The sequence below is a fragment of the Fonticula alba genome, assembly GCF_000388065.1.
Source record: "Fonticula alba strain ATCC 38817 unplaced genomic scaffold supercont2.11, whole genome shotgun sequence".
Classification (NCBI taxonomy): Eukaryota; order Rotosphaerida; family Fonticulaceae; genus Fonticula; species Fonticula alba.
The window spans coordinates 545,786-570,475 of NW_009242981.1; the positions used below are offsets into that span (position 1 = coordinate 545,786).

At 72.2% G+C, this 24,690-nt stretch overlaps 6 protein-coding genes and 12 non-coding genes across 18 annotated transcripts in view; 6 read left to right on the forward strand and 12 right to left on the reverse strand.

Moving 5' to 3' along the window:
- Positions 1–347, reverse strand: part of H696_05521 (myo-inositol-1-phosphate synthase) — a gene marked incomplete at both ends in the record, with an annotated part of 1,511 nt that extends 1,164 nt beyond the window's left edge. The window contains 2 exons of the mRNA XM_009499348.1: positions 31–188; positions 315–347. Coding sequence (XP_009497623.1) covers positions 31–188; positions 315–347 — 191 coding nt within the window. The remainder of the gene's footprint in view (positions 1–30; positions 189–314) is intronic.
- A 2,779-nt stretch (positions 348–3,126) lies between these two features.
- Positions 3,127–4,055, forward strand: H696_05522 (hypothetical protein). The gene is made up of 2 exons (XM_009499349.1): positions 3,127–3,181; positions 3,292–4,055. Coding segments are annotated over exons 1-2 (681 nt in total). The 5' UTR covers positions 3,127–3,180; the 3' UTR covers positions 3,972–4,055.
- Positions 4,056–4,199: 144 nt separating this feature from the next.
- Positions 4,200–4,287, forward strand: H696_05523. The gene has a single exon. It is a non-coding gene; the product is annotated as a tRNA-Tyr (tRNA).
- Positions 4,288–4,568: 281 nt separating this feature from the next.
- H696_05524 (peptidyl-prolyl cis-trans isomerase NIMA-interacting 1) lies at positions 4,569–5,539 on the reverse strand (the record flags this gene model as incomplete). The annotated part of the gene is made up of 4 exons (XM_009499350.1): positions 4,569–4,763; positions 4,884–5,025; positions 5,134–5,404; positions 5,522–5,539. The coding sequence occupies 4 exons, from the start codon at positions 5,537–5,539 to the stop codon at positions 4,685–4,687; spliced, it is 510 nt and encodes a 169-aa protein (XP_009497625.1). The 3' UTR covers positions 4,569–4,684.
- Positions 5,540–5,834: 295 nt separating this feature from the next.
- Positions 5,835–9,645, reverse strand: H696_05525 (hypothetical protein). Its single transcript, XM_009499351.1, has 4 exons — positions 9,506–9,645; positions 6,371–9,434; positions 6,062–6,262; positions 5,835–5,924 (listed from the first exon to the last, which is right to left on the reverse strand). The coding sequence occupies exons 1-4, from the start codon at positions 9,608–9,610 to the stop codon at positions 5,887–5,889; spliced, it is 3,408 nt and encodes a 1,135-aa protein (XP_009497626.1). The 5' UTR covers positions 9,611–9,645; the 3' UTR covers positions 5,835–5,886.
- A 380-nt stretch (positions 9,646–10,025) lies between these two features.
- On the reverse strand, positions 10,026–10,099 carry H696_05526. Its single transcript has one exon. It is a non-coding gene; the product is annotated as a tRNA-Ile (tRNA).
- A 398-nt stretch (positions 10,100–10,497) lies between these two features.
- H696_05527 (hypothetical protein) lies at positions 10,498–11,862 on the forward strand (the record flags this gene model as incomplete). The annotated part of the gene is made up of 1 exon (XM_009499352.1): positions 10,498–11,862. The coding sequence occupies one exon, from the start codon at positions 10,498–10,500 to the stop codon at positions 11,860–11,862; it is 1,365 nt and encodes a 454-aa protein (XP_009497627.1).
- Positions 11,863–12,046: 184 nt separating this feature from the next.
- On the reverse strand, positions 12,047–12,119 carry H696_05528. Its single transcript has one exon. It is a non-coding gene; the product is annotated as a tRNA-Glu (tRNA).
- Positions 12,120–13,016: 897 nt separating this feature from the next.
- Positions 13,017–13,090, reverse strand: H696_05529. The gene has a single exon. It is a non-coding gene; the product is annotated as a tRNA-Val (tRNA).
- Positions 13,091–13,843: 753 nt separating this feature from the next.
- On the reverse strand, positions 13,844–13,916 carry H696_05530. Its single transcript has one exon. It is a non-coding gene; the product is annotated as a tRNA-Lys (tRNA).
- Positions 13,917–14,695: 779 nt separating this feature from the next.
- Positions 14,696–14,767, forward strand: H696_05531. Its single transcript has one exon. It is a non-coding gene; the product is annotated as a tRNA-Asp (tRNA).
- Positions 14,768–17,682: 2,915 nt separating this feature from the next.
- On the forward strand, positions 17,683–17,756 carry H696_05532. Its single transcript has one exon. It is a non-coding gene; the product is annotated as a tRNA-Arg (tRNA).
- Positions 17,757–17,826: 70 nt separating this feature from the next.
- On the reverse strand, positions 17,827–17,898 carry H696_05533. Its single transcript has one exon. It is a non-coding gene; the product is annotated as a tRNA-Thr (tRNA).
- Positions 17,899–17,903: 5 nt separating this feature from the next.
- Positions 17,904–17,974, reverse strand: H696_05534. The gene has a single exon. It is a non-coding gene; the product is annotated as a tRNA-Gly (tRNA).
- Positions 17,975–18,447: 473 nt separating this feature from the next.
- On the reverse strand, positions 18,448–18,529 carry H696_05535. Its single transcript has one exon. It is a non-coding gene; the product is annotated as a tRNA-Ser (tRNA).
- A 1,215-nt stretch (positions 18,530–19,744) lies between these two features.
- On the forward strand, positions 19,745–19,816 carry H696_05536. The gene has a single exon. It is a non-coding gene; the product is annotated as a tRNA-Thr (tRNA).
- A 289-nt stretch (positions 19,817–20,105) lies between these two features.
- On the reverse strand, positions 20,106–20,178 carry H696_05537. The gene has a single exon. It is a non-coding gene; the product is annotated as a tRNA-Phe (tRNA).
- Positions 20,179–22,010: 1,832 nt separating this feature from the next.
- H696_05538 (hypothetical protein) lies at positions 22,011–24,683 on the reverse strand (the record flags this gene model as incomplete). Its single annotated transcript, XM_009499353.1, has 1 exon — positions 22,011–24,683. The coding sequence occupies one exon, from the start codon at positions 24,681–24,683 to the stop codon at positions 22,011–22,013; it is 2,673 nt and encodes an 890-aa protein (XP_009497628.1).
- Positions 24,684–24,690: the final 7 nt, after the last annotated feature.

Below are 24,690 nucleotides of genomic sequence, written 5' to 3' on the forward strand. Positions count from 1 at the left end.
GGGGGGGGGGGGGGGGGGGGGGGGGCGTACCCAGTGCGGGGGACCTTGGTCTGGGTGACGAACTCGAAGTCCGAGGTGACCGGCTCGGCGACCAGGGAGCCGGAGGCATCGGTGGTCACGAAGGTGGTCTGATAGGAGTACTTCGAGTGGATGGCATCCTCGGTGTAGGTAACGTTCGGGGAGTTGACCTTCGATGATGAGCCAGGGGAGGAGGGGGGGGGGGGAAATGGGCAATGTCAGCATGGGGGGGGGGGGAGGGGCGGGGGGCAAGGGCAGAAGGCCCACCAGCAGGGAGAGGGGGGAAGGAGGCGCACCTTGAAGAGGGGAGTGGGCTTGTTGTCGACCATGGTGGCGGGGTGGCAGGAGTCACGAAGAAATCTGATGGCCAGGGGGGAGGGGGAGGGGGAGGGAGAGCGAGCGGGCGGGCGGGCGAGGGAGAGAGGGGGGAAGAGGAGGCAGGGTGTGAGGGGCGGGCGTGGGGGGGGGCGGGCGGGGAGAAGCGAGGGGGAGAGAGAAAGGGGCAAAGAAAAGGGGGCGACAAAGAAGGGAGGGGAGAAAGGGGAGGGAGATACCCAAGCGAATCAGTTCACGCTGAGGAGGCCCGGATTTTGCGGTGGGCCGCGCAGATTTCCTGCCGCCGGCCCACGGCATCCGAAAAGACGCCGCCGGGGGTGTGAGCGCGAGTGAGAGCGAGAGCCCCCACTCTGGTGTCCGTGGTTGCGCGCGCGCGCGCGGCCCAGCGGGCGTGTCTGTGTATGCCCACTCTCCTCGAAGAAACGGATGTCCCGGACTCCGCCGCCCGCCGCCCCCGGCCCCCCACGCGCGTGCCCCCCTTCCCTCCGGAGGGTCTGGCCGTCTGACCCCCCCCTGCCGCCCGCATCCCCTGGTGATCTCCGCAGGCTCCGAGCAGGGGGTGCGAGGCAGCCCCCCCTGGCGGCCGGGTGCGCCGACCACGGGGGGGGGGGGGGGGACACAAAGAGATCCCCCTCTTTGGGGGGGCGGGAAGGGGAAAGAAAGGGGCGAGGAAGGCCGCGCCGCGGGAGAGATCCCCCTCCGCGGCAGGGACACGCGAGAAGCCGCGGGCTGACGCATGGGGGGGGGGACCCCGCGGCGTGAAGCGGCTTGACTGGTCTGGCCCCCCGAGCCAGGGCGGGCAAGAGTAACGAGAATCGCGGCCTTCGCACTGTGCGGCCGAGGGCGTGGGCGGAAAAAAGCCCCCCCCCCCCCCGGACTCCCGCGGCACGGCCGAGTGGGCGAGGGAGACGCGGGGACCCGCCACCGGGCGCACCAGGACCAGGGAAGCCCAGCAGGGGGGAGGCAGACAAGGGTGCAGCGTTCCCCCTCTCGGGCCGGGGGGGGGGGGGGGCCCATGAGGCCCGCCCGAAACCGCCGAAACGTGCACGCCCCGGGCGGCGACACGAAAAAGCCGTGGAGCCGGGGCGGGGGGGGGGGGGGCAACTCCCGCCCAGCGACACACCGGCCCGGGGAGCTTGAGGCGTATGCGCCCGTGCCCATGCCCCAGGCGGACTGCTTGACTGGAAGCAGAAGCTAGTCGACGAGGCGCTCTCTCTCTCTCTCTCTCTCTCTCTCTCGGGCGGGGGCCCCTCCAGTGAGCTGCGGAGCGCGGCCCACGCGCACCGACACACACACACACACACACACACATGCACGCGCACAGGGAGAGAAAAAGGGCCCGGGGCGCAACGGGAGGGGGCCGCGCCTCTCGGAGAAGTGATGAATGCACGCATATGTGTATGTCTCGGCCAATATTATTCTCCCCTTTTTTCCCGGGGAGCCTCACCTGCCCATTTTTTCGCCAGGCCATTTTTTGGAAGAATCCAGATGAATAACCCCGGTGCTGCGTTCCTCCCACGGGCCGAGCGCGGGGGCGGCCGAATCACGGAACATCCCCCCTCGGGCAAGCGGGGCTCCGACGGTGTCTCTCTCCCTCTCTCTCGCCCTCCCTCTCTCTCTCTCTCTCTTTGCCTCGCTGCCTCGCTGCCTCGCTGCCCCTGCGCGGGCGAGAGGGCTCACCCACCCCCGTCCGACGCCGGGGGGGCGCTTGGGTCTGTGTGCGCGCGCGCGCGTGTGTCCGGCCGAGGGATGTCCCGCCGACCGGGGACAACAAAAAGAATGCCCCGGGCCAGTGACAGGGGTCCGGTGCATAGGCCGGGCCTGGTCGACGATCGGTACTTTCACACCGGGTCTGCCGGACCGGTGCCGCGACGTCCCTGCGCCATATGCGCCTTGTCCGGCCGGCGAGAGGGCGCAGGAGCAGACCCCCCCTGTATCGGCCCGGCAGCGGCACACCTGCAGAATGCGCGCTCGGGCTGGCGCGCGCCGGCACAGGGCCACCGCCCCGTGCATGGGGGCGTCGCCGACAAGCACCCCGTGCAGCTGGCAGCGGCTTCGGTCGCCGTGCGCGCGGGAACGCAGGCGCCGCCAGACGGGAGGGGGGAGGGGGGGCCGGGAGGCGGGGACCGGGCCGCGGAGGACCGGGACAGGAGCTCCCACCGGATGCCGCGGGACCGGTCCGGCAGACGGGCCGGCCGGGCACGCGGCGGGGCGCGCGCATTCCCCCCCCCCCCCCGGCCTTCTCCGCTGACGAGAAGGCCCGCCCGAGAAACGCGCAGAGGGCTGGGCCGGTCCCGCGCGGCGCGCTTGCCAACCCACCTGCCGCGGTTCCCCGACCCTCATGGAGGCAGGGGGGGGGGGGGGGAAGGAGGGAGCAGCTCGCACGAGTGCCACTGCTCTCCCCGGGCGGTGGCCGGCCGGAACGAGGCGCCATCTACCACCGAATTGCGCGGGTCAGATGCCCGTTATCGGCCCCGGGGCACGGCATTACGATCCGGCACGTGGGGCAATGGTGTTACCGGGTCACCCCGCGGCGCGGGGCAGGCGTTCTGAAGGAGCAGGCCGCTGGCTTCCTCCCCCGCGGCCCGGCGCCAACGCACGGGCTGCCAACGCGGCCCGGCGGTTGTCCGGCAGCCCTTCTTGGCGGCGCAGTTCGCAGGCCCCCCCTGGGGGGCGGGCCGGAGGGGGGAGAGGGGCATTGCCCCTTTCCCACAGCCTCTTTCGCCTCTCTTCCCCTCCCCCCCCCCCTCTCCTCACACACACACACACACACACACACACACACACACGCACACGGTCTCCCCTTTTCTATTGTCGCCCATTGCCAGTGCGTGTGCCTTCGGATTTTTGGCCCTCATCTGCACCTGCGGCTTTCGGTGCCCCTTCTGACCTCCCCAAATGTGTCCCCTGCTGGTGGACATGCGCACGCGCATGCAGTGTCTGATCCGTATGATGCCAAGCGGGCCGAGTTGCAGCGGCTCATGTCCAAGGAGAATCCCCAGCTGCCGGCCAGCGTGTACATGAGTGCCGAAGAGGCGCGGCGGCGGAATGCGTCGGTGCGGAATCCGCGTGTGGCCGACTTCAAGATCGATGTGTCCGGCTCGTCGGCCGGGTCCGGGTCCGGGGACTTCCACACGTACCGGGTGGAGCGCCGGCGGGAGCTAGAACGCCAGGCCTTCGTCCTGCACGAGGCCGAGGAGGCCGACCGTATGGCCCGGCTGGCCGAGCAGGACAGCCAGTGGCAGCGCGAGGCCGAAGACCGGACCAACAAGAACCGGCAGAAGCGCGAGCGGCAGAAGCGCCTGCGCCAGCAGGCCAAGCTGGCTGCCGGGGAGACGGCCGTTGCGTCGCCGGGAGCCGGCCCCGAGGCGCCGGGCCCGAAGCGCCCCCGCGCCGAGCCGGAGCCATCGAAGTCCGCCAGCCCCGAGCCGAAGCCATCGAAGTCCGCCAGCCCCGAGCCGAAGCCATCGAAGTCTGCCGGTCCCGAGCCCAGTGCGGCGCCGTGCACGGCGGCGGTGTCGGCGTCGGCGGAGACGGCGCCGCCGTCCGGCCCCGAGCTGCCCGACAAGGGCGAGGCCCCGGCTGTTGTTGAGGCGTCTCCGCCATCGAAGCAGTGAAGTCCGAGGTGGTCTTCGGTGTACGAAATACACGTTGCTTGGGTTTTGTTCCAGAGGCTGCGATCTGCCGGGCCCTTCTTCCGCTCTCTCTTCCTCTGCCGTTTTGTGTCTTTCTCTCCCGGTGTGACGGCGGCGATGGCGGCGGCAGGGGCCGATCGCCGGGTCTGGTCGTTTGTCCGGGTGGAAAAGCACCGGCAAAAAGGGCCCCGACAGGGAGGTGCATTCATACCAACCATAGCTCAATTGGTAGAGCATCAGACTGTAGCGGTTACAAGCAATTATCTGAGGGTCGCTGGTTCGATTCCGGCTGGTTGGACACTTCACTTTTTGCGCTGTCTTCCCTGTCTCGGCGGCCGGTTCATGTGCCTGTTGCTGTCTCGGTTTTCGGTTCTGTGTGGGGCCCATTCCTATCTTCATCGATGTGTTGATTCGTTCGTTCTTTTGTTTATTTGTTCATTCGTACATTTGTTCATTCGTGCATTTGTTCATTCGTTCATTATTCCTCTCGTTCGTTCATCAATCCCTTCGCCCACCCAACCATCCATCCACTCATCCATCCCCTCGCCCACCCCCGACACCGATGGGAAAGCAACAACATCACCTTTTGTGGATTTATGATTGGGGGCGGGAGCAAAATAGGTCATTCATGTGCCCGTGCCAGCAGGGGGGACGCGCAAGCGGCAGGCGTGCCCGGCGCCAGGCCGGAGATCCCCCTAGGCAGTGCGCTGGATGAGGTGGATGCCACTGTCGGTGAAGATGGGGTCGCTGATCTCGCCGACACTCAGCTTGTAGCTGTGTGGAGCATGGTAGTAGAGCGCAGAGAGGGGGGGGGGGGGATAGATGCACATTGTCAGGAACAGGCGCCCGGGGCATGTGCGCGCCATGGGAACAGGGGGGGGGGGGGGCACGTACGTGGCAACCTCGAAGGCTTGCTGCATATCGCCCGGGCCGAAGAAGCCGAGGTCACCGCCGCGCGAGGCCGACGAGCAGTCACTCTCGGTGGTAGCCAGGGTGGCGAGAGTAGCGCGACCCTCGGTAATCTCCTTCTGATAATCTGTGCCGAGAGGGGGAGGGGGGGGGGGGCGAGAGCCGAGGGGGGAGCGGTCAGTACGGTCGGAGCGGGGGAGGGCCGGCGTGCGCGCGTGCGGGTGACCCGGCGTACAGCGGATCAGGTCCAGGGCCTCCTCCTTGGAGCGGGTGATGACGCTCTCCTTCCAGCTGGAGGGCCGGCGGCTGTCGCGGTGCTTCACCAGCAGGTGGCTTGCGCGGACTTTGGCGGCGGCCGGCTGGGCGGGCCCGGCGGCGGCGGCGGCGGCGGCGGCGGCCGCCGCCTGCGTCGGGTACTCCCACTGCGTGGCGCCGGTGGCCTTGTTCAGGTAGTAGTACTTCCCCGGGCGCGAGGAGGAGGCAATAACGGCCCAGCCGGGGGGAGCCTGATGGAGAGTGGGTGCGCATGTGTGTAAGCGGGTGAGGGTGCATATGGGCCGGGGGGAGGGGGAGGGAGAGAGAGAGAGAGAGAGGGCGGAGGTCGCGACTGGGGGGGAACTTACATCCTGGGGGGCAGACATGACGAAAAGGGGGGCGGAGTGGGGCGAGAGGCGCAGGTGTATGCGGACGGGCATGCAGGAGGCCGGGGAGAGGGGGGGGGGGGATGTGCCGAGGGCGGGCCAGCCCCCGCGACACGCCAACTGCCCCGGAGAAAAAGCCCGATCAGCGGGGCCGCCCCACAGCCGGCTCCCCCTGTGCGTCGAGTGCCATCTGTCCCCGGTTCTCCCCCCCCTCCCCCCCCTCGCCTCGTCCCCAACGGCCCCCCGGCACTTGCGCGAGCGTCGAAAAGACGCAGCTCGCTCGGGGGATCGTTGCGTCCACGTCATCACGTGCCGACACATGACTGGAATCTATGGTGTATTTGGTGCTAGATGCTGAGGTGGTTTTGGATTTCAACGCAACATGCTATGCGTGTGTGCGTGTGCGTGGTTATGGGTATATGCCAGCGTGCGGGGGATATGTCGGGACTCGGTTAGCAGGTGGGCGCGCGCGCGCATACACACACACACACACACACGGGCGAAGGGGGAGGCAAGACGCACCGAACACCTCCAGGTGGCACATGGCCGGGGTCTGAGACAGGAGGGCTGAGGAGTAGGCTGACAGGCGGGCGAGGACATCGGCACGGCCAGTGCCGGCGCCGCCGGTCGGGGCAGGAGCGCACGCGGTGTGGGCCGTCGCGCCCGGGGGCATACAAGGACAAGGGAGGCCGCGAAGGACCTCGGCCAGAAGTCGGCAATTGGCTGAACACACCGATCAGTCAGGACAGGAGGGGAGGAGGGGGGGGGGGGAGAGGCCGCGGAGGAGGGCGCACATGGGCGCCCTGGTGTCCGGGGGAGTGGGCCACGTACCGACTGCCTGGAGGACCACGCGGAAGCGGCTCTGGGCTGAGGCGGAGCGCGTGCAGCCGGCCGCCTGGAGCGCCGGCAGGCCGACAAACTGGGCCGTCTGCCGGGTGATGCCGCCGAAAAAGAGCGACTGGAAGAGGATCATCCAGTCCTCGGCGCCCGGGTCGGCCGGCCGGGCCGGCTGGTCATCGGCCTGGCTGCCGGTCGGCGGCGGGGGAGACTGAGTGGAGGAGCCGCGGGCCTGGGTGGCAGCAGCAGCAGCAGCGGCGGCGGCGGCAGCGGCGGCGGCCTCGGAGGACAGCTGGTTCGACAGACGGAGCCAGTACCGCAGCGGGGTAAGCACCAGCGAGTGGAGGGCACGAACCAGGGCCGCGACGGAGCGGGCAAAGTCGGCGCTCGGGCACCGGTGGGCGAGCTGCTGCGAGGCGTCCTCGGCCAGGCTGCCGGCCCCGGGGCAGGGGCTGGTGCCAGGGCGCCGGCATGCCAGGTGGCTGGCCTGCCAGCCGACCACCGTGTCGAGGGCCAGGCCGAGGCGCGCGCACACCCGCGATAGGGCATTGTCCGGCCGGCTGGAGGCGAAGAGGGACAGGGTCACGCGGTCCGGGGTGGCGCGGTCATTGGCCCGGTGGGCGGGAGCCCCGCGCGGCGCCAGGAGCAGGCGCGCCACGAAGCTGGTGTCCACCAGGGCATGGAGCCGGAGCAGGGCCAGCCCCAGCTCCAGGGTCTCGGACCAGGGCTGCACCGTGCAGCAGGCCGACCTGCCCGGGGGGAGGCGCTCCTGGCAGCCGGCCAGGGCGGCCTCCTGGAAGTGGTCCGCATACAGGACCACCGGCTGGGCCGGGGCCAGGAGGGGGCTCAAGAGAAGCGGGTCCTCCGGGGCGGGGGAGCAGGAGCCCGACGGGTCCGGCGAGGCCGGGGGGCCCTCGGGCCCGGCAGCTTGCTCGGCGGCGGCGGCGGCGGCGGCGGCGAGGGCCGTGCGCCGGCGCTCGGAGGATAGGGGCGCGCGCCAGCCATACCACCGGTCTCGCGCGTCGTCGCCCACCCCGACAACATACAGTCGCCGGAGAGGGAGCTCGAGGGTGTGGCTGTGGAAGCCCAGGTCACCGGGGGCGGGTCCAGCGTGGCCGGCGGGGCGGCAGCCCCAGTGGCAGCGCCGGGGGCTTGGCACATGGCGGTCATCGTGGTGGTCATCATGGTCGAAGGCGGTCGGGTCGCCGGGGAGGCTGGCCGCGGTGGCCGGGCCGCCGTCCGAGCACCGGGTGTCGAGGAAGTGCCGGGGGCCGAGGTTGGCCACCCGGGCCGCGAGGGCGTCCAGCCCGGCCAGCGGGACGGACGACGGGGGCAGGGCCGCGCGGTCGGTCATAAAGACAAAGGCCCAGAGCTGGAGTGCCAGCCGGGCCACATCTTCGGTGGTGATGGGGCTGGCCGGGGCCGGGGGGGCGAGGCGGCGCGCGGCGGCGTCCAAACGCGCACGCGGCCCGGCCTCGGCCAGGACCACGCTCCCGGCCACGGCGGCGCACAGCAGCCGGTCCAGGACCCGGCGCATGCGGTCGGCCAGGCGGTCGGCCGGGCCGGGCGGCGGGTCGTCGGCCGGGGTGTGTGGGCTGGCCGGGGCCGGCTCGGCGTAGTGGCCCTGGTCCAGGGGCCCGAAGACCGCGGCCAGGAGTGGCACCGAGCCGGAGACATTCCCCCGGAGGAGCTGCCACAGGAGGGCGGTCAGCCGGGCCAGGATGCGCCCGGCCAGGATCCACCATGCGGGCCAGTCGCTGGTGGCCGATGGGGCGGCCGGCGAGCGGGGGTGCGTGCCGGCAGGCCCGGGGGCAGCAGGGTGGTCCGGGTCAGGGGTGTCGGCGGTGTCGGCGGTGTCGGCGGTGTCGGCGGTGGCGGCGGTGGCGACGGCCGTGGCCAGCATGCGCGACACCAGGTCCAGCGTCGAGTAGAGGTTGATCGGGCCCTCGGCGGGGGAGGGGCCGGTCTGGAGCCCGGGCTCGACGCCCCAGCGGTGGGGCGGGGCCTTGCCGCAGAGGAGGCGCTCGGACAGGTACGCGTGGCCGGTGTGGGTGCCGGTGAGCCCGGCCACCAGGGCCAGGGCGTGGTCAAGTTGCTGGGCCACCTCGGAGGCCGGGCGCCGCAGGCAGGCCCGGGTCAGGCCCTGCACCTGGCCCAGGAGGAGCTCCAGCAGCAGGGCCGTCGAGTCGTCCAGGCGCTGGGCCGGCTGGTCCGGGCCGGGGCGTGTGTAGCCCCGGGCCGGGGCATCGTGCAGGACAGCCAGCGCGGAGGCCGGATCGATGCCGGCCTCGAGGGCCAGCATGCCGAGGGATTGGTGGGCGGCCTCGCGGCCGGCCTGGTGCCAAAGGCCGAGCGTTTCGCTGAGCGACGGCCACAGGAGCCCGGTCGGGGCGGCAGCCGGGTCCCAGGGGGAGGGTGGGGCCGGCGGCTCGGCCGGGCCCGGCGGCGGGTCCTCCCCGAGGAAGGGGTCCGGCCCGAGGAGGGGCGACGGCGAGAAGAGGGCCGATGGGGAGGCCAAGGGCGAGAATGTGTATGGGTGTTGCTGCTGCTGCTGCTGCTGCTGCTGCTGCTGGTGGGGCTGTTGTGATGGGGGCTGGGTCCAGGCGGCGGACCGGGGACCGGCCACGGGCGAGCGCTGTGTGGCCAGCCACTGGGACCCGGCGCGGGCGGTGGCCGCCCCGAGCGGGTCATAGTCGTAGGGGGTGGAGGCGGCAGCGGGTCCGGGCCCGGGGCCGGCTTGGGTGGAGCCGGAGCCTGGCCAGTGCCCGGAAGACGGGCGCCCTGGCCGAAGAGACGGCAGGGTGACCAGGGTGCCGGGTCCGGCGGGGTCGGCGGTGGCATCGGCGGCGGCGGCGGCGGCGGCGGCGGCGGCGGCCGGAGGGAGCTCCATGCGCGATCGGAGGCTGCTGGTTTCCTGCTCCAAGCGGAGGGCCTTCTCGCCGCGGCGGATGCGATCGGCCTCGGCCGAGGCCTGAAGGGCGGCCTGATCGCGGGCGGCCTTCAGCTGCTGGTTCAGCTCGGCGATGCGGCTCTGTGCCTTGGACAGCTGTTGGGTAACCTGTGCGGGGATGGCGCGAGGGTGAGGGGCTTTTCGCCGGAAGAGCGGGGCGGAGGGGGCAGTCGACGCACATCATCATGGCGCCGGCTCAGGAGGTGGTACTTGCCGATGAGGTTCTCGTCCTGGGCCAGCGGGTCGGGGGCCGGGGGCGCCCCCGGATCGGCGCCGGGGGGCATCGCTCGGGGGAGGAGGGAGGGGGTGACGCGCGCGCGCGCGCGCGAAAGACGGGCAGGCCCAGGCGCGACGGGGCCGGTGGGCAGGGGGGCGGAGGGTTTCTCTTTCTCTTTTCGATCAGCAAGGAGGGGCGTGTGGAGGCGGCGCGGGCGGGGAGAAATCGGGGGTCTATGCGTGCTGCAGAGCTCGTCGGCAGCCGGTTGTCCGGGTTTTTTTCGACCCACCGAGGGGGCCGCGCGCGTTCGCGGGGCAGCCTGAGCGCCACGTCCTGCGAGAGGCCTGGGGGAGGGAGAGCCCCGGGAGCCGGCCCTTGTGCTCGGGGGGCTCTCGCTCGGCCCTTCGCTCGACCGGTGCGGTGGGAGACCGCTCGCCGGGCGATCGGGCCTGGGGCGCGGGCCCCGGGGCAAAAAAGCAAGCTGGCCCCAGCCAGGATCGAACTGACGACCTTCGCGTTATTAGCACGACGCTCTAACCAACTGAGCTATGGGGCCTTGGGTTGGCCGCATGCGCCTGGGCATTTATAGGAGAAGCGCCCGCGGTGGAGCCGGGCATACGGCCCACGTCCGGGGGATGTGTGTGCGTTGCCGGCGCGATCTTGTTGGGGGGGGGGGGGGGGGGGCGAGGGGCGGGGCCGGCGAATCCCCGCTCAAAGAGCCATTCCCCCCATTGTTGGGCTCTTTTGCCGGGGGCCCCTCGGGCGCGAAAGCGAGGGCGGTGCGTGTTGCCCGTGCTCGTCCCGGCGCCCGGGGCATGCATGCATATATATATATATTTTATATGTGTGTGTGTGTGTGTTGCCTCGGAGGGGGCCCCATTATTCCCTCTCCCCCCCATTACACTTCACACACACACACACACGACTTTTCCTGCACCGTCTCAACCGTACAGCATGACAGTGGATGGCTCCCCGCAGCCGGCCGGCGACTGGCGGGCCTTCTGGCTGCGCGACCCGGGCGCGCTGGAGGCCGAGGCCGATGGCGAGTCGGTGCGGAGCTTGCTCTTCGAAAGCCTGGACGAGTGGGCGTCCGGGGGCGAGCCGCGGCCGGCGGTGGCGGCGGCGGTGGATGCCGCGACCACCGGGCTACTGCTGCTGCTGGAGCGCCATGGCCCGGCGGGGAGGTGGGCCGCGGCCCTGCGGCTTGCGGCCGGGGCCCACGAGCATGACCGGCGCGTGGGCCAGCTGCTGCGGGGTCTGGCGGCGAAGCCGGAGCTGGCGGCATTGGAGCCGGAGCTCTGCCGGGCACTGGCCGAGCGCCGGGCCTCGGCGCAGGACCGCGACCTCCGGTACAACAACTTCTTCTCGCTGTGCTTCCCGCCGAATGAGGATGCCGAGGTCGGGGCCTGGCTGGTGCTGGACGACCGGATGGCCCGGGTGCTGGGGCAGCAGCTGGGCCACGGCGAGGCCGGCGACCCGGACGAGGGCGAGGTGCACTGGGCCACCTTCGCCCGGGTGCTGGAGTCGGTGCCGGAGCCGGGGTCCTTCCGGGCGCTGGCCCCCTGGCCGCGGGACTTGCGGATGTTCTTCGCCTGGGAGCCGGAGGATGAGCGGCCCGGGCAGGGGGCGCCCTTCCCGCCGGCCGGGTGGAGTCTCTTCCCGCGTGCCGGGGGGTTTGTCGGGCGGGCGATCCGTCTGCGGGAGGCGGTGCGCCTGTGCCGAGCCCTGCAGCCGACCTTCGCCCAGGCGGATGCCCTCTTCCGGCAGGTGGACGGGACGTTTGGGTGGGACTGGCGACGCGACGCGGCCGGGGCCTTGGCGCATGTGCGCCTGCTGGGGGCCGTGCCGGCGGACTACCGAGATCTGCTGGTGGGGGTGGTGGCCCAGGCGGCCGGGGGGTGGGCCGGAGCCGAGGACCCGGCGCAGGCGGAGGCCCCCGGTGCGGGCGGCCGCGCCCGGCAGCTGGCCCTGACCGTGGGGCTGATGGACTGGCTGGGCTTCGGCTTCGGCTGGGAGGACGTCCGGTCGGTGGTGGCGCTGGGCTGCGCGGCCGGCGGGGTGGCGGCCATCCGGGCCGAGGTGGCCCTCCTGGTGGGGCTGCTCCGCCGGGGCGACCCGGGCGCTGTCGACGAGCCGGCGGCGGCGTCCTCGCCGGTGACCGGCCCGGCGTCGGTGGCCATGCCGGCCGCCGTGGCCGGGACCCTCTTCGGCGAGTGGCTCCTGGGCGGGGGGGCGCCTGCCCGGGTGGCGGCCATGGTGCTGCCGCCTGGCGGGGCGCAGGAGGTCCACGCCGCGGAGCGCCGGCCGCGCCGCGAGTGAGCGGCCGGTCTCCGGGGGGGGGCATTTCTTCCTGCCGCCCCTCCCCCGGGCGCATCCTGGAGGCGGCACGCTTCGTCGGGCGGTTCTCCCCTCCCTGTGGCCCGCGCGCGCGCGCGCCCAGCCCAGCCCCCCCTTGTGTTGCCTGCTCTCGTTCAGCGCGGGGCGGCCCGGGCAAAAAAGGTATTTCCCATACCGGGACTCGAACCCGGGTCTCGTGGGTGAGAGCCACGTATCCTAACCACCTAGACTATATGGGACACACATGTCAGATGACTGCGTCCAGTGACTCATGATGGCGTTGGTGTGGTGTCCCCCCCCGGCGTGCCAGTCGTGCGGCGATCGGATGGTCCCTGCATTGGCCCCCCCCCCCCCCCCCCCCCGCCGGGACTCGATTGCCAATGTATGTCCCCGGCCTGTGGGCGCTTTTCCCCTCGTCGGTGTCTCTGCCTGGCCTCGTCCTGCAGGGAGGGCACTCGTGCGAGCCGGGTCGCGCCACCCTCTTGGTGCGCGGACACGGGATCTCGCCGGCACGTCGGCGGCCCCATGACCATGCCTTTGGCATGCCCTCTTCGGTCTTCAATCGGTTCTGGACCACCACAGCGCCCGCCACATTCCGCCGATTCTCATTCTCCGGGCGGCGGCCCGCGAGGCCAGCGTCTCAACCCGAGCGATATGCCAACGATCGGATCGGTGCGGCCCCGACGCCGCGACCGGCCCCCGACGCCCCCCCCCCCCATTGCCGCCTCCAGTATCCAAAAGACCAATGCATTTGCCTTTTATCGCTGATTGCCTTTTGAGGGCGCGCCTCCCTCCCCCTCCGGTCCCCGAGGGGCTGGTCCGGCCGCCTCCATCAGTTGGCCATCTCTCGGGGATTTCCACCGACTCTGCCTCCCCGCCGCCCCCCTCCGGTGGGCAGCCGCTGCTTTTCTTCTCCCCCCGAAGACCGGACCCCTGCGTGTTGGCCCCACCCCGGCGCTCGCATGCCCGGGGGCGAGAGCTTCCCCTCTCTGGGCTGGGTGTGGTGCTCTCTCCCTCTCTCTCTCTCTCTCGCTCTTGCTCTGCCTTGTATGGGCCTCCCCAGGGTGTAGGTCTCTGATCGCGCGCTGGTGCGGGATAACGGCCTGCCATTCGCTGCGGGGCAAAAAGGGAAACACTGTCCGAACCAGGACTCGAACCTGGGACATTCTGTGTGTTAGACAGATATGATAACCATCTACATCATTCGGACATGGGGATCGTACATCGCGTTGGGTACATGTACTCACCGGTCGGAGGGGCGGCCGCGTCCGGCGCCCCCCGCGTGCTCTCGCCGGCGGAGGCAGACACCTTCGTGCAAAACGCGGCCCGCGCCAGGACCGACACCGGCGCCGGGAAGCGACGCCTAGGAAGCGGGACCCGCACACAGCCCCCCCTTGCCCGGGGCATCGGAAAGCCCCCCCTCCCCCCGCCGGGGCAGCACGCTCGTCGCCCGCCTCCTTTCCAAGTCTGCCCCGCATGATGGTGCGCCCGGGCCGGATATCCCCCCACCCGGGGGAGGAGCAGACTGCTGCCCAGGCCCGGCCCCGTGCAGGGAACACCGGCGCCTCGCCCAGCCGCCCCCGAGGGCCTGGTCAATGGCGATGCGCCCCGCCCGGTGTTTCTCCCCAGCACCTGCTCGCCTGCCGCCTGGGTGGCGCACAGAGGGGTGTCTCGAGATGTGGCCGGGTGTCTGCCACCCGCCCCGCGGCCGACTCCGGCAAGCCGGATCTCCCGGGCGCCGGGTCCATCCGTGTGCCCTCCCAGGGGGGGGGAGGGGCTACCCTGCGCCGTTTGCCTGCCCGCGGCCCTGGGCTGGTTTGTTTCTGGCGCGACATCGCTGCACGACGACGACGACGGCGGCGGCTGCCGGCGGTGGACCCTTTCCGTGTGGCAAAAAAAAGGAGCGACTCTCTCTCCTGGCCCCTGGGGTCTGAGATCGGTGCTCGGTCAAAAAGGAGATGTAAGCCCACTGTGGGGCTCGAACCCACGACCCTGGGATTAAGAGTCCCATGCTCTACCAACTGAGCTAAACAGGCTGTACATGGTGGAATGGGACACCGGGGCGTATTTATACGTGAGCCGTGGACCCGCGGGCCCCGGCTGGGCGGGCAGCCGCGCCTCGCCGCGTCGCCAGCACACCGTGCGCAAGTCCGAGGCCAGACACGTCGCCCACGCGCAAGGGGGGTGGTCTGCTTCGCGCCTGCTTGGAGTCTCGTGCCATCGGGAGGGCCGGGATCTTGCGGCCGACGCCACCTGGGCGTGGATGTCCGGCCGGCGTGTATCGCGTTTGCCCTGCGCCCTCGTTGTCGGGTGGCGTGTGGAAGGTGCATGACCGGGTCCGAAATGGCGTCCCCGGCAAGTCCCCTTCCCCGGGCTCAATCCCCCTTGTCCCATGGGCTGCGTGCATTGGGCGGCCTGGAGGGGAGGGCGGATGGCTCGGGGGCTGGTGACGGTCGCGGAGCCTGGCACCCCTGTCCGAGGGGTATGCATCCCCGAGGTTTTTTTTTTTTTTTTGCCGGGCGTCGCTCTTTTGGCGTTTATTTGTCGGGAGGCCTGGTGTCATGTGTGTGTGAGTGTGTGTGGACGCAGTGCTCAGGCCGTCTGGCCGCGTGTGGGGCTGGCCATGTGCGAGCGGTGACCCGCGGGCAATGCGGAGGCAGGTGTTGGGCGGCCGACGGAGGCGGATGTCGAGCCACTCGGCGCCCCTCCCCGGCTGCAGGAAAGGCTGCCGGGGCGGAGCGCGCCCGTTCGCCGGGGACAAGGGCCGCATCCCGGCGACACTTGAGCCCGCGCGGTGGGCCACCTTCCAGTGGAGTCCCGATTAGTATAGTGGTGAGAATCCCCGCCTGTCACGCGGGAGGCCCGGGTTCAATTCCCGGATCGGGAGCATCTTTTTTGCACTCGTCTCCCCGGGAGGCGAGAGGGGCCCTTTGGCGGCGCGGGGCGTGCTCTCACGACGCGTGAGGGGGGTGACCCTCGCCTGTGTGTGGGTTGACCGCCGGCCAGGTGTGGTTGGGGGAGGGCGCGTAGCACACGGCCGGCCTTTCCCCGCGAGAGGGGGCCGGTCGATCGGGGCGAGGATTGGGTCCTGCCCCGGGCCGGGCGCGGCTTTGGGGCGCTGCTGGTGTGTGGGTCTTGGAGCCGGCGCTGGCTGCCATCGTCCGGGGGCACACGCGGGTGTCTGTGTCCGCCGGGGCGCCGGATGGAAGCAGCTCCAGGGAGGCCGTGGCGGTCGGACGGGTCCATTCCGTTCGGCATGTGACGGACGTGCTTGCGGCATGCTGCCTCCCCGGCAACCAAGGTGTGCCCGGTCCCCGCCGCCGGCGCCGGTGCCCCGGGAGGGGCCGTGGTGCGCGGGGCTGCGCCGACGGCCGGGTCAGCAGGGCGCTCCCTCGGATCGATTGCCCCGCCCACCCTCGGTGGCGGCAGGGGCGAGAGGCCCTCGGGGCCCTTTCCACCCCCCCCTAGCACCATCGTTGACAAGTCCTGGTCGGGGGGATGGCGTCCTGCCCCTCGCGGCGGGGGGTCCTGCCGGCTGGCCAGGGCATGGGCCAGAGTGCTGCCCTTTCCGGCGGTGGGTGGTCGTGCGGCTTGCTTGCCTGGGCGACGCCGATTGCCATGCCGGACAGACCTGGCTTTTGGCAGTGGGTGAGGCGGTCAACATGACGGACGGGCCCGGGCCCGGGGCAGCGTGCTGGCCGATCGGGCCCGGGTCGCGGGAGAGGGGGCCTCCCCGAGAGGCCGGTGCCCGGAGGCGGTGACCGGGCGCGCCCCGTGGCGGGGGGACATGCTGCGGGGCCGTCCTGCCTGTTGGCATGGGCCGCGCCGACTCGGCGCGCGCCGTCCTGGGCCATGTGCCGTGGGCCTGCTCCGGGGCGGGGGCTCGAGGATCCCGAGTCTGCCCTAGGTCGGGTGGGGATGCTTGCTGCCGGGCCTTGGCGACCGGGAGCACATGCGCGGTGTAGGGCCCGTGGACATGTGCTCCGGGGAAAGGCGTCGCCGCCCAGGTGCACACGGGCAGGAAATCCGACCGGGGGCCACGGCTTCCGAACGCCCCTCCATGAAGGGCCCGCCCTCGGTGAAGTGGGGCGCCGGGGCGAGCAGGCGCCGCCACGATGTCCGGCATGGTCGGGCTGCGTGTCGGGTGGCCGCCGGCGCCCCGGCGATGGCCCGGGCATCGGCCACGGGCGTGAGGCGGTCAGCCGAGCCCTGAAGCCGGGCGCACCAGCCGCCGGGCCGGGTCCTCGACACGACCGGCGCATGGCCGGCGCTTGGGAGGGGGGCGGGAGGGGGGGGGGGGGCTGCTTGGGTAGGTGGGCCGTCGACATGGGCCAAGGCATCCCGACTGGCGGCCTGGCAGCGTCCAGCAAGCAGGTGCGCTCCGTGCGACATGGCACCGGGGGGCCGACATCCTGCCGGCCCGGGCCCGGAGGGTCACTGGCCTGGCCTTCCCCCGGCCGGCCAAAGGATGATGGGCGGCCTTTTGCCCTGCTAGCCAGAGCCGGCGGCCTGGGTGCGGGCCAGTAGCCACGCCCGCGCCTGATCGGGCCGGGGGGTGGCCCGGTCGTGGGGCGGGTCCCCGAGGGCACGAGTGCCTGCCAGCGGCCGAGGGCGGGAGCATGGATCTGGGTGCTGAGGCCGGGGCCGGGCCGACGGGTGTAGCCTCGGCGTGTCGGCCCTCCGGGTTGCAGCGCCGCCCGGTGGGCGCCGCCCCGGTCGGCCGCGGGATATGCGGCACCAGCGCGGCGGCCGAAGCCTGGCCGGGTGGCGGCGGTCGGCGCCCCGGGGCAGCTGCAGCCCGCTCGCCTCGGGTGTGGGGCCCTTGCCCATTTCCCGGGCGTCCGGGCGCGCGGAGTGCCCCTCATGTGTCGCCTCGTCGACCGGGTGCAAGGCCGTGTCGGGCCTGCCGACATGGCGCAGGGTGGCCGAGCAGCCGGCCTTTGCCGGGGTCGGCTGCCCGGCAGACAGGATCGCTCCGCGGTGCGGGCGCCGGCGAGCGCCGGTGCATTGCGATCGCGGGGCACACATCGCACGGGCATCCCGGCACCAATGCCAGCGATGACACCGTGGACGCGGCCGAGGGGGCCGCCGCGCGCCGGAGGCCGGCGTTTGCGAGAAGATTTGTACGGCCGAGCGCGTCGGGCATCTGGCATTGGCCGTGCCGGCGTCAAGGCGGCCGCTATCCACGGGCATGGCCGATGGTGGACGCGGCACGGGGGGCCGACCTTGTGAGCATGCATGCGTGACTCGCCTGCCGCCTGGGCCCAGGCAGCAAGGTGGCAGAGCCTCCGGGGGCCGAAGGGTCCGGAGGCATGGGTCCCGTCGCGAGGCCCGGGGCTGCGCAGGCGCCTGCGCAGGCACCTGCTCGGCCGCCAGCAAGTTGCACACCCACACCCACACCCACACCCACCCACACCCACACCCACACCCACACCCACACCCACACCCACACCCACACTCACCCATCCCCCCCCCCCCCCCCCCCCCCCCCCCCCCCCACCCCCCCCCCCCCCCCCCCCCCCCCACACACACACCGGCACGAATACATACGCCGATACACATGCGCGGGGGCATCGCCCAGGGCGGGAGGCACACAGGCGGACATTGTGCCGGGCGGCACCGAGGCGGGAGCCCGCAGGCCCAAGTCCGTGGCGGAAGGCTGCGCATGGGGCGCGGCCACGCAGGAGGGAGCTGCCGACAGCGCCCCGGGCGTGCTCATGTCGCCCTGCGGGGCATAGGCTTGCCAGCCGGCGCCCCTCCGCGCCGTTTGAAAGCCCGGGACGAGGGGAGTTTGTCGGAAATGGCCGCGTAGCTCAATTGGATAGAGCACCTGACTACGGATCAGGAGGTTGTGTGTTCGAGCCGCATCGTGGTCAATGTTCATTTTTGCGCGGGGCCCGGAGACTCTTTGTTGCTCGGTTATGGCCGTCCAATAAAAAAGCAATGTGCTCATTGGGTGGATCGAACACCCGACCTCCAGTTTACTAGACTGGCGCTCTACCACTGAGCTAAACGAGCGTGCTTGCGTCGACCGGGAATCGAACCCGGGTCTACCGCGTGGCAGGCGGCAATTCTACCACTAAACCATCGACGCTTGGGGGTGGGCGCCCCATCTCGCCTGATATTAGTTGGCCCGCCTCGGCCAAGGGGCCCCCGGCGTGGTCCGCGTGTATTTTGCTCCCCCTTGGCGAGCCATGCGCTCACGCCGCGCGCCCGCGCCCGGCGAGCGCGTGTGTCTCCCCGGCCCCGCACATCGCGGTGGATACTTGCTCCATCCCCCGCCCCTGCGGCCCCTCGGCGGCCCCGAATGCTTAGCCCTGTGCTGTGCTCCGGCGTGGCATCTCGCGGCCGCCATTCTCGCGGCGGTGGCGCCCCTGTGACGGGGTGTCTCACCGGGGAGTCCCCCCGCCCTGTCTGGCATGCCCCCCCCCCCGCCGTGGCTGTGCAGAGGACGCCGAGCCCCTGTGCTCGGACCCCTTTGGTGTGTTCCTCTCTCTCGCACCTTATCTTCTTGGGGGACCGCCGCCGGGCGGCGCCGGCCTCCACTCTTAGCGTGCAAAAAGAATGCATCACCGGCAGGATTTGAACCTACGCGGGCAGAGCCCATCCGATTTCTAATCGGACTCCTTAACCACTCGGACACGGTGATTGTTCGTGGAAGACGCCTGGTCATGTGGGCCTTTGTACGTGCAGGCTGCCGTGCGGTGGTGGCCCTTCTTGACGCCCGCCCCCTGCTTGGGTGTCGCCCTTCCTCGAGCCCTCGATTTGCGGCCGGTTCCCCCCGTCTTGCTTGCGCTTAGGGCTGTGGCTGCCTCCGTCTATGTCCAACCCTCTAGACCCGGCCGCCGGGCGGTGGCACCGATTGTCAGCTTCCCAGCAAGATGGGTGCGTGGCATCTCGCGAAGCGGGCGCCACAGATGCCACGGTCACCCGCGAGGGGGCCGCGGCGTCGGCAGGGGCCGTGGGATGGAGAGAGCAACTCCTCGCGTCCTGGTTGCTGGCGCATGGCTCGGTCCATTCGCCCGGGCCCGGGTCCCCGGACGCCAGTGCTGGGGATTGCAGTGCGCGCCTTGGGGTCCCCCGCTGACACGGCTGCCCGCTGTGATCCGTGCGACTCGGGCCTTGGAACACGCGCCGGCGGTCTGCCTCTCGCTGGCACGCGTCCCTGTCGTGATTCTGGGTGTACCCATGGCGACTTTAGCGCGGCGAAAGGCCCTGGCGGGGATACTGGCTGCCTTGACCGGGCGCCGGGGGGCGCGTGCGACGCACGGACTGCCTGGCCATCCTTCAGCGTGGCCGACCTCCTGCTGTCGCTGCTAAGCGCACGAGGCGGCTGTGCCCCCGGTTTCCGGCGCATCAGCATCCTGGCCATGAGCAGGTGTGTTTGATGGAGCCAGCCGATTGCCGCGCGCGCCACGGCGCATCCGCATCATGGATACGGCGCTACGCGTGTGGCCGCGCGGCTTCGACGATCGTCGGCTGGACACCGGCGCGCCGGGTCACGGGCATACATGACGCTGCTGTTCGTGTATCTCCCCCCCGCCCCCGGGGCACCTACACGGTATCGCGCTCTCGCGGGCCGGACCAGGCGAGCGTCTCGCACGGACTGTGCCCCCCGGGCGGCCATCGCTCGAGATGCGCCCCGTAGAGGCACCCGACGGCGCACTGTAGCCGGTCCTCCATGCCGGCCGCCGCGCATGCGGGCCACCCTGCCGGGCCACGCACACGCACCGGGACTCTCATTGGGGCGATGTCGGGAGCCGGCCCGGGCAGAGCCGAGTCGGCTTCCAGGGCCGCCGAGGGCCGGCAGCGGCACACCACCCTCGGGTCAAATGGCGCCGCAGGCCCCAACGCATCAGCTCCAGCTCGTTTAGCTCAGTGGTAGAGCGCCAGTCTAGTAAACTGGAGGTCGGGTGTTCGATCCACCCAATGAGCATCCATACCTTTTGCCCTCCCCGGCGGGGCGTGTCTTTTTGCCCCCGCGCGCGGCGCGGCGGTGCGCGTTTCCCCTTCCACCCGGAGAGAGGCGGCGCTCTCGAAGGGGGGACGGCAGCCGAAGCAACGAGGCCGCCCCCGGGGGGTATATAAATATAGCGGCTGTCCCCCTGGGCCAGGCCGCCGACGCGTCCCCGGTGGCCGGCGCGATCTCTCCTCCCCTCTCTCTCTCTCTCTCTCACGCTTTCGCATGCTGATGCCCTTCGGCGCGGGAGCAAAAAGGAGGAGACTGCCGCGAACCAGGATTGAACTGGTGACCTTGTGATCTTCAGTCACACGCTCTCCCAACTGAGCTATCGCGGCTTGGGGAGGGGGACCCGGGCTGGGCTCATGTCCGAGCGTTTCGGGCGTCTGGCCTCCGGCCGGCGATGCCGGCGGGCCGGGGGTGAGGAGGCCCCTGGGGGCGTTCCGCGCCGAGAGGCTCACCAAACGGGCCGGTACCGCGGCGAGGGGGGAGCCGGCGGTCTGGACACGGGGCAAAGGCGGCAGCACATTTGCGAAGCACAGGCCCCGGGGTGCCCCCCAAGGTGCCGGGGTCTCGGGGCGGAGGAGGGGAATGGCGCCCCCTTGCACCTGGGGCGCCCGAGAGGGAAGAGGGAAATGGCCGAGGAGAGGTGGACAGCGTGCTGGGCGTGGCGACAGGTGTCCAGGTGGCCCGTACCCGGTGGAGAGGGCCGCTGGCCGACCGACGTGGAGAGCCCGGGGAAAAAGGGGCCCACGCCCAAGATCCGGCCCCCTCGGCCGAGAGGGTGGGGCAGGGGCACGTGCAGCAAGATCGGGATCGCCGAATGCGGCAGCGGACCCGGCCCAGCTGGAGCCCCGCGCGGCCGCGTGGCACCCCCTTCGAAAGGGCGGACCCCGGACGGCGGGGGATCCGTCTGTGCGTGGCTTTGGTCCAGAGGGAGGCATGGCAGGGGCGAGGGGGGCGGAGGGCACTCGGAGGCGCCTGGCGCCTGGCGGCCGGCCCGGGCTGCCGGATGGCGTGCCGACGCTGGCGACGCCCGCACCGGAGGGCGACCGGCCTGCCGGCGCGGAGCGGCCCGCCCCACGCGCTGGCCCACCAGCAATCGAGAGCATGCCGGTGCACATGGCAAGCGGGCCGGGTCCTGAGCTGGCCTGTGCCACGGCACCGGCACGCCGCGAGCGGAGCCCTGGATGGGCGGCCGTGTGCGCGCTGCCGAAAATGGCCCTTGGCCGGCCACCGCGCGTCAGGGCGACATCGGACGTGGGAGGTGCCTGGGCTGCGGGGATCAGGAGCGCCGGCCACCGGGCGGCATGCGCGGGCGCAGGCATGCCAGCCGTGGCCCGGATGACTCCTATCGTGTGCGCATGCGCAGCCGGGCACGCCAGTCGCACGGGCCCCGGCTGAAAGTGGCACCCAGGCTGGGAGGGCGAATGACAGCGGCCCCGGGCGGCCGGGGTACCCCCCGGCTGGCGAGGCGCGCGGTGCACCTTCAGTCCCAGCGGTATGCAGGGGGGTGGGGCTGGAGGGCGTGCGATGGCCGGTCGTCTTCTGGGCCGGTCCTCTGTGGGGGTCTGCCGGTGCGGCTCCAGGGCCTTTGGCCGCCGGCTGCCGGGTGGCTGCTCTCCGGGGCCGACCGGGCAGTGTGGCACGCGCGGCCGCTGGCGGGTCCGGGGAGGGGCAGTGCCAGGCGAACATCGGGCCGACCCGCTCGCCACGGCAGGTGCCACGGCTGGGACACGGCCCCGGCGGACCCGGTTGTCGGATGCCGAACGCCAAACAAAAGGGTGTCCATGGGGCCAATCCGAGACCCGGCAAGGGAGCAAGGGGCGGGAAGCGCAGTCGACTGTGGCGGTACTGCGTCCAGACAATGCCGGGGCCGGGGCTGCATAGGGGGGGGGGGGGGGGGGCGATGGCCGTGTCCGCCGGGCAGCCATGCGGGGGAGGGCCGGCCCTTCGCATGTGCCCAGGCCCGAGCCATGGGTGCCCCGCGGCTGTGGGCCTGGCACCCATGCCAGGAATGCACCCGCCGAAGCGTGGTCCCAAACTGTCCCCCCCTTGCCCGGCACAGCCACACCAAGACCGCCCTGCCAAACAACAAACAAGCCGGGGCGCGGGGAATATTGGACAGACAGGACACGGCCGGCCACCGGCCGGCCGGCCGGTGGCCGGGTCAGCGGAGATCGCCCATTTCGGTGGCGGGCTGGGCCTCCTTCGGCGAGCGGGTGTGCTTGCGGAGGAGGAGCACCAGCATGGCCACGATGGCCAGGCCGAGGGGCAGGCCGAGACCGAGGCCCAGGCCGAGGGCCAGGGCCCGGCTCTTGGCGTCGCGGCCCGGGGGCGCAGGCCCCGAGGCAGAGGAAGAGGAGGCGGCAGCGGAGGAGGAGGCGGCGGCGGAGGAAGAAGAGGCAGCGGAGGAGGAGGCGGCGGGGGAGGAGCCCGAGCCATGGGCCGGGGCGCAGTCCGCCGGGTCGGGCCCATGGCAGGCGAGGCAGCCGGGCGCGCAGGGCAGGCACTTGCCGGCGGGCGCGTCGAAATGCCCCTCCGGGCAGCGGTCGGCGCACGTGCCATCCGGGAGCAGAAGCTCGGGCGGGAAGCAGGCGGTGCAGTGCTCGTGCTGGGGGCCGGTGCAGCGGGAGCAGCCGGCCGCGCACATGCGGCACTGGCCGGCCCCGTCGTCGAAGAAGCCCGCCAGGCAGGCATCCAGGCAGCCGGCCCCCGGGAGGAGGAGCTTGCCCCGAGGGCAGGCGGTGCAGCCGTCCGGGTGCGGGGACTGCCCGGTGCAAGTGTCGCACGAGGCATGGCAGGGGATGTCGATGACGCAGGGGCCCGGGTCGTCGGGCAGGAGCCAGTTCGGGGCGCAGGCCAGGCACTCTTCCGGGGCCGGGCCGGTGCAGGTGGCACAGGCGGCGGCGCAGTCGCGGCATGTGCCGGCCCCGGGGGGGTACTCGGACGAGCCGGCCGGGCAGGCCGCGAGGCAGCGGCCCAGGGAGAGCACCTGCCCGGCCGGGCAGGAGATGCAGTCGGCAGGGCCCGGGCCGATGCACTGGCCGCATGCCGCGTGGCAGGCCAGGCAGGCGTGGAAGGTGGCGTAGAAGCCGCCGGATGTGCAGGCGTAGGAGGGGATGCAGGCGCCCTGGCGGAGGAGCATGCCGCTGGGGCACAATTGGCACTCGGGGCCGGGGCCGGTGCATTGGATGCAGTCGCCGGCGCAGGGGACACAGGCCCCGGTGCCCGGGTCGACATGGTGCCCGTGGCCGGGGCAGCCGGCCGCGCAGACGCCCCCCTCGAGGAGGTGCCGGCCGGCGTGGCCATCGCAGGAGAGACACACGTCCGGCTGGGAGGGGTGGCAGGTGGCGCAGGCGCCGGGGCAGGCCAGGCACACATGGCCGTCCGGGTGGGGATACGTGCCGGCCGGGCAGGCATCGTCCGGGACACACTGCCCGGCCGGGGTCAGCCGGAAGCCCGGCCGGCAGGCGACACACCGGTCCGGGCTGTCGATGTGGCAGGCGTCGCAGTGGGCCGCGGCGCAGGCGTCGGCCACCGGGCAGGCGGGCTGCTCGGGCCGGGCCGGGGCCTGGGGCGTGGCCTGGGGCCGGTCGGCGCAGGCGGTGCACTGGCCGGCCAGGGGCCCGGTGCAGGCGGCGCACGAGGGGTGGCAGGCCCGGCAGGCGGGCCGGGCCGGGTCCCGGGCCTCGAGGTACCGGCCGGCCGGGCAGTCGGCCCGGCACCGGGCCTCGTGGAGGATGAGGCCGGCCTGGCAGCCGGTGCAGGAGAGCCCCGCATCCCCGAGGCAGGAGGTGCAGCCGTCCGGGCAGGGCTGGCACCGGCCGAGGGCCGGGTCATTGGCGAAGCCCGGCCGGCAGGCGGTGCACCGGGCCCCGGCGTCGGCGGTCAGGCACTCGAGGCAGGAGGCATTGCGGCAGGGGGCGCAGGTGGCCGGCTGGCGGTCCGGGTCCGGGGCCTGGCCCGGGCGGCAGGCCGGGGCGCAGGTCCCGGTGGCCGGGTTCCACGTGAGCCCCGGCAGGCAGGCCAGGCAGAGGCTGGGCCCGAGGCAGGAGGCGCAGCCGTCCGGGCAGGCCCGGCAGCGGCCATTGTCGATGTAGGCCCGGAGGGCCGGGTCGCAGGTGGTGCACTGGTCCGGGTGGGCGCCGGAGCACCAGTCGCAGCCGGGGCCGCAATTGACGCAGCGCCGGGCGTTGCTGGCCAGGTTGTAGCCGGCCGGGCATGCGGCGACGCAGGTGAAGGCGTCGATGCCGAGGAGCAGTTGGCTTGGCGGGCAGGTGCCGCACAGGTCGGTGTTCAGGTGCGAGCAGGTGGCGCAGGAGGCGTGGCATTCGGCGCAGCTGGGCGGCTCGCGCAGGGCCTGCCGGGTGACGTCGTAGATGGGCAGCCAGCCCTCCTGGCAGACGCACGCCGGGCCCTGCGGCACCATGCCCGGGATGCATGCGCAGGCGCCGTCGCGAGCGCCGGACACCGGCAGCGCGCCGGCGATGCACACGCACTGGCCGAGGGCCTCATGGTAGACGGTGCCGGCCGGGGTGCAGGCGCACTGGCCGTCGAGGAGCCGGGTTTTGGGAGGGCAGGTGCAGGCCCCATCGAGGACGTGCATGTTGGTCAGGCACCGGCATGCGCCGTCGGCGGCGTCGGCCACCGGCAGGGCGCCGGGGATGCACTGGCACTGGCCGGTCAGGTCGTTGGGGGTGGTGTTGGGGGCGGTGCAGGCGTCGGGCTGGCTGGCCGTGGCCGGGGCGGCGGGGGTCATAGCCGCCAGGAGGGCGCCCAGGAGCAGGAGCAGCAGCAGCCCGGGCAGGGGGCCGGCGCTCGGCGGCCGGGGGCTGGCCATGGTGGGG

Coding starts and splice junctions, on each gene's coding strand:
- H696_05525 (XM_009499351.1), bottom strand. CDS start 9,610: ATGCCCCCCGGCGCCGATCCGGGGGCGCCCCCGGCCCCCGACCCGCTG. Junction 9,435..9,505: donor TGAGCCGGCGCCATGATGAT/GTGCGTCGACTG, acceptor ATCCCCGCACAG/GTTACCCAACAGCTGTCCAA. Junction 5,925..6,061: donor GTGCCACCTGGAGGTGTTCG/GTGCGTCTTGCC, acceptor ACACACGCATAG/CATGTTGCGTTGAAATCCAA.